Source organism: Orycteropus afer, unplaced genomic scaffold, assembly GCF_000298275.1.
Source record: "Orycteropus afer afer isolate SDZICR_OR568_19922 unplaced genomic scaffold, OryAfe1.0 scaffold00082, whole genome shotgun sequence".
Classification (NCBI taxonomy): Eukaryota; Metazoa; Chordata; class Mammalia; order Tubulidentata; family Orycteropodidae; genus Orycteropus; species Orycteropus afer.
Genome location: NW_006921669.1, coordinates 10,751,621 through 10,758,024, shown reverse-complemented (window position 1 = coordinate 10,758,024; position 6,404 = coordinate 10,751,621). Strand labels below are relative to the sequence as shown.

General features: G+C 36.8%; 1 protein-coding gene across 1 annotated transcript in view; it reads right to left on the bottom strand.

Annotated features, from left to right (window-relative positions):
* Positions 1-4,950: 4,950 nt before the first annotated feature.
* Positions 4,951-6,404, bottom strand: part of CCDC172 (coiled-coil domain containing 172) — a 40,156-nt gene continuing 38,702 nt past the window's right edge. Inside the window, exons 5-6 of the mRNA XM_007941618.2 lie at positions 5,363-5,464; positions 4,951-5,057 (exon numbers count right to left, since the gene is read on the bottom strand). Coding sequence (XP_007939809.2) covers positions 4,951-5,057; positions 5,363-5,464 — 209 coding nt within the window. The remainder of the gene's footprint in view (positions 5,058-5,362; positions 5,465-6,404) is intronic.

Genomic DNA, 6,404 nt, shown 5'->3' with positions numbered 1-6,404 from the left:
TGAAGTACGCTGGACACCAGTAAGTATGATCACATAGTATCATTTTTTAAAAAACACATGTGCCCACATACAGAGAAATATAAATTCTGAAAGGATACACTTCAAATCTTAACAAGGGTTATATCTGGAGTGTGGGAATGAGGTGATGAGAAGGGAGACTGTGATATTTTATATTTTTGTTCTATTTGAATTGTGATTCAATCAACAGAGTCTACTCTCATAATTAAAAATATATATACATATTTAGTAAAATAATATATGCATACATATACATATTTATCTATGTATCTTTTAGAGAGGTTGAAAGTATTTTAATACCATAATGTGCTTATACTGGGAGCTCTGGTGGCATAGTGCCTAAGGCATTTGACTGCTAACCAGAAGCCTGGCAGTTCAAACCCACAAGCCACTCCTTGGAAGGAAGACTGGGCAATCTACTTCCGTAGAGATATCTCCTAAGAAACCCAAGGAGGGGTCGCTATGAGTCGCAAACAACTCGACAGCTATGAGTTTGGTTTTCTGTGTGTGTGTGTTTGTGCTTATGCTGTGTTATAAATCAAAGGACCATCAACGTGACCCCGGTGACCAACTTAATGGGATGACTTTTCACTGAAAAGGCAACAGCATTGATTTACTACTTCATATAAATGCATTAAGAATCTCTCAGCAGCAAGTGTATATTAACTTTTATGCAGTTTCAATTGCAAATATGCTCTTCACAAACCCACACTTCAAGTGTTCAGAGTAAAAATCTCATGCTGTTGACTCCACAGCTTGATCTCTGAAACAAGCTTTGTGCTCTACAACAAGCACCAATACTGGTTACAAGAAATGTAGAAAGAAGCTGTGGGTAAAGAAAATGTCGGGAATGTTTAAAGTTGTCTGTTACACTACTGTTTGGAACAAATTGAAGCCATGTTCAAGAACTGTATCCTCTGGTGTTGGGTAATAAAAATGACAGGTATTGCGAGTTTGAGGGGGGTCATTATATAATACACTTCCATCCTGACTGACCTCTGCCCAATTAAGATATAAGGAAGGAAGGAAGGTAGACAAAACATCATATTTATTACTGATACAGCAGATACTGGAATATACGGTTTATATCTGTTATCAACGACAGAGAGATATTGGCGAATGTGGCTTATATCTGCAAGCAAGGGATTGTCTAATACTGCACCCTGAAATGAGACTAAGTTAACTAACAGCACTAAAGGCAGCACTGGACCTCACAAGCTTTCTCCCATAGAATCCAACCGCCATAAAATGTAAGGATGGAGGAGCAGAATGGAACACAAGCTGAGGCAGCCAACTGCCAAAGAGACAGGGAAAAAGGAAGGACCAGACTCCACATCACCTCGTTGACTCTTCCACCCTCACCAAACGGAGTGGGTCACTCCTCTCCACTTTAGGATAAGACAGTGAGTGTTTGCAGGGAGGCAAAAAGACTGACAGTAGTAAAGATTTTTCCACATGGAAGAAGAAATCAAGGAGTGAAAAAGAAGCATTCCATTCCAAAATGGGGTTATCCCAGTAGATAAATATACCATATTCAAGTACCATTGAAAATATACACAGAACTTTTATCTTCTTTGTAGTAAAAATCCAATTACTTGTAGATCCAACCACTGGAACAAGTATTTACTGAATAGAAACGACGTGCCCTGACTGTGCTGGATGGAGAGACTGAGAGGTGAGTAAGAAGTGACGGGAGCTCTCACTTCCATAGGACAGACTGACACACAGATGACTATTACAAGATGTGACTACAGATACAACAGAATCACAAACACAGAAAAGAAGAGTGTGGGGAGCCTTCATATATGTATTATATCTGTTTGTTTCCTCCATTTGTTTACACAACATCTAGGCACAAGTCAAGCTGTCTACTAAAGTAGTAGATAATGAGTATACAATGGTGGACAAAATAGACAAGTTTACTCCTCTTATAGATCACACAGTGGAGACAGATGTTAACAAAATAAGCATACAAATATGTAATTACAAAATGGGATATATGCTATAAAGGGAAAAATACAGGCTGCTACTAGAGAAAATAACAGAGTTACAAAATTCAGATCAGAGAGTAAGGGAGAGCTTCTGTGAGGAAAAATTTCCACTGAGGCCCAAAGGAGGGGATATGTTCCAGCAGGTAAAAGATCAGACAGATAATTTTAGGAGAAAAAAGTGCATATGTGAAGATTCTAAGGTGGGAGGGAGAGAGCTTGGAGGGAGCAGAGTGAGAAGGGGATCATGGTTGAAGGTAACATCAGGAGGGTGGTCAAAGGCCTTATTATGAAGAGCCATTTAGGCCACCGTAAGGGCTTTAGGTTTTATTCTAAGGTCATGGCAAAGTCACTGAATGATTTTAAGGGGCATGACATGATTCAATTTACAATGGCTCAAAGGGTACAAGAGTGGGTAAAGAGAGATCAGAAAAGAGACATCTAGATGAGAGAGGGTGGTGGCCAGAAGTAGGGTAGGAGTAATGGAGATGGAGAAGTAAAGGATTCAAGAAATATTTTGGAGGTAAAAGCAACAACATTTGGTGATGGATCAGGGCAGGTAAGAATGGTGAGATTTGTGAGCCTAATAATTAGAACGTCTGATACATTTCTAATCTGTACAATGCCCAGAAAATGACATCTGAATTGGCCTTCCTCTCCTCCCAATGGCAGGAACCAGGGCCAGCAGCCCACATCCTGACTGGCAGGGTGGGGAGGAGGCTGACAAGTTACTACATTGGGTGACAGGTGACACCAACCCTAGTGATGCCATTTCCTTAGTGGCTCCTTCCCCTGGGTGCTAACCCACCCATTTCTGCTGCTGCCAACCCTGGGGTCATTTTGGTGTCACCCTTCTGACAGCCCCCTCCTACCCCTTTAGTGATGTCACTACCTTGTGAAGTGGATACTATAGTTAATTCCATTTTATAGATGTGGAGACTGAGGCATAAACACCACTAAGTCTATTCCAACTCATAGCAACCCTACAGGACTGAGTCACAGACAAGTTAAATGGCTTGTTCAAGGTCATTAACCAAGTAAGTACCAAACCTGGGATTCAAAAGAGTCTGCGATCTTCACCACTGTGCTTCCCACTTCTCAAGACCCTGAGCTTTATTATTTCTGTGCTCCTCAGACTATATGAAAAAACTAGCTGTCATGCTTTTACAACCCTTCTGGAAGTTTCTTATGAATCATTAACACAACTCCTAGCTGAGGTGTTAATGACAGATACATTCTATAAGTTAGCTCTCCCATCTCCAACCAGAGCACATTTGGTAATGTCTGGAGACATATTTGGTTGTCACAACTGGGAAGGAAAGTGCTACTGGCATCTAGTGGGTAGAAGCCAGGGACACTGCTAAACATCTTACAAGGCATAGGACAGCCCCCCATAACAAGGGATTATCTGGCTCAACATGTCAATAGTGCTGAGTTTGAGAAACTCTGCCATGCAAGTATCCATATTAGTAGGAGTTAACCCTGAAAAATTAAAAAAAATGTAATTATTATATATTTCAGCATATACTTGAACATACAGATGAAAAAGACTACTCTAGTCCAAACTTCAAGGATAAAACCAACTTGATATTGGAATTCATGATGTTCTATGATACTGTCATATCAACTGATGCCATCACTGTTTCTAGTTATTGCATTAATTGTAAGATTGATGGCTCTCTTCCTAAAAGTTTTACATTTAGCAGTTTGACTCAGCTCTTCACACTTGGAATAACTTTTATGGAACATACTGACAGGGAAACTAAGTTATACATATCCAAGAGTTTAAAGTGGGGCTGGATAAATACTGTGTTGGCATTTAATTTTTAAGTGTGAAAATGCAATGAATGGACTAAGTACATGGACTGATGATTCTTTCTATGCAAATTTCCTCTGCCAACATTTGTGAAAGTAAAAGCACTCTCTAACATATTTTGTGTGTTTCATTTGAACCTAGAGCAAATTACTACGACTGAGTGACAAACTCACAAAACTATAGTTCATGGTGGAAGCCCTTACACTAATAATGATACCAGTGGGCACTGCCATTTTTAAAAGTGTAAAAAAAATAAATGAGTAGATTGTCTTCACAGAAACTCCTGCATCAAACATATCACTCAACATATTGATATTTTATGCTTATAAAACTTAAAATAAAATTCAATTGCAAGTATTTCCTCCCAATATATGAAAATTATGGCCTACAGCAACACACTGCTAACATAAAGCATTTGTTCAGCTCTAGTGGACATACTTCCTGTATGATTTATGTTAAAGAAGGCTTCATCTGTTTATTTATAGATTCAGCAATGAGGTTTCTTTTCTTATATTAAGCTAGGAAGTACTAAGAATGTCTTTAAAACAAAACCAACAAACATAACAATGAATTATTAATAAACAGTAGTCAAATTAATAAACATGAGGCCTTTTCCTCCAGTATCTGTCAGTATGATTTCAAACATCAGTCATCAAAAGCATCTAAATATGCCACAAAGAAAATACTTTTTTATTTTCTTAGGCACATAACCAGAACAACAAATTTCAAGTAAAATACTAGGTTGTTTTTTTGTTTCATGGTATCTAGAAAGACTAGAAGTCATTTTAGTCATTTCCAAAAAGAGTTAAAAATAACAGAAGGGGGCGCTGAAGAACCAGTACTTTGTCTTATCTATTCCAGTATGAATAACACTGGCCACACAGTATAAGAAAAGATAAAACTGACTTTAATATTATCCACCCGATGCATCATGAAACTCATGTGAAGCATTTTCCAACCAGTGAAGTGCTTGTTTCTTAGCTTGTTTCAGAACACACATAGAAAGAAATAATGTCTTCATTTGGAACTTTAAAAAATAAAAAAATCTATGCAGTTAGCTTTATTCTGAAATCTATTTGATAAGTGGAAAAATTACCAGATTTTATACCAAAGAACAAAAGGAAACCCTTACCTTAAGCATTCAGCATCATTTTGAGGCTTTTCATTGATTTTAATTTTTTCTGCCTCCAGGAATTTGGTAGTACAAATGGCTTCATCCTCTTTATCTTCAAAAACTAAAGAATTAAGAAAATTCTTACAATTTTTTGAAACTAAGCATAAAAAATAGATTTTTTCACTCATAAGAACATTAATTTTTGATGCTAGCATATAAAAACCCAATATTAGTGATTTTAACAAAAGTTATGACATTATAAACACCAGATCTAACACTGATCAATTTAGTGTTTTATCTGTTTCTTCTGATTGTAAATAATAGCACTATGTCCAAAATGGTTAGTAAATTTTGAAAGCATATTATCCTATTATGTAGGTAAAACAATTTTCATCGGCAAAATAAACTAACTCATAAAGATAATACCTTTAAGTTGCCTCTGGAGAGTAAATAATTCTTGTACTAATTCATTCTTTTGCTTTTGAAGTTCATTTAATCGGCTACTATCATGTTCCATTGACTTCATTTCTAGAAACAAAGAAAGATCTTATGTGAAGTGTTTAGTCTTTGCCTTATATACAAGAGCAAATATGTCAAAGAAACACTTGTTACTAATTTTATCTTATACAGGAAAAATTTAAGTAGCACATGGTCGATTTTAAGCTCCACCCTCTTCCTTTGACCACCTACGAATGCTTTTTAGTAAACTGACCAGCAGTCATTGTGCATCAACTAAGTAAAAAGAATAAGCACCTGATTATTAAGCTACCAAAGGAAAATTGAAAATAAAGTCCTAACACTAAGCAAAACAAGCTTCCCAATCAGAAAAAAATACCACCCTTCCTAACTCAGCATGTTTAAAAAGACATTGCCTAGTACTCAAATGGCTACAAGCCTCCACAATATTGCTAATACTGGTTTCTCTATCTAGAATTCCATCTTTCTTTTCTTCCCACAACAACCTCCGATTCATTCTTCAAGACTCATCCCTTTAAGAAAGCTGCCCATGACCATAATTCCTAGCAATGGCTCAGATGGCTAGGACATCCAGACCTATATTGAATGCAAGTGGTGATAATGAATATCCTTGTCCTATTCTCATTCTTTCGGGGAAAGTATCCAATAATTCACTATCAAGGGTGATGTTAGTAATCAAAATTTCACCAGATGTTAGATGTAGGCTTTTCAGACAGGCTTTTTATGAAATTGAGGATATTCCCTTCTAGTCCTCATTTGCTGAGCATTTTGAGTATGTATGGATATTGGATTTAGCCAAATGCTTTTTCTACTTTTATTAAAATTATAATTTCTTATTTGTTCTGCTAACATGAAATATTACAGTGATTACTTTTAAACCAACCTCGCATTTCTTGATATATCTTTTTCCAACCTTTGATTTTTAGTCTGTTTTTGTCATTATCTCTAAGGTGTGTCTCTTGTAGGCAGCATATGGATGGGTTGTGTTTTC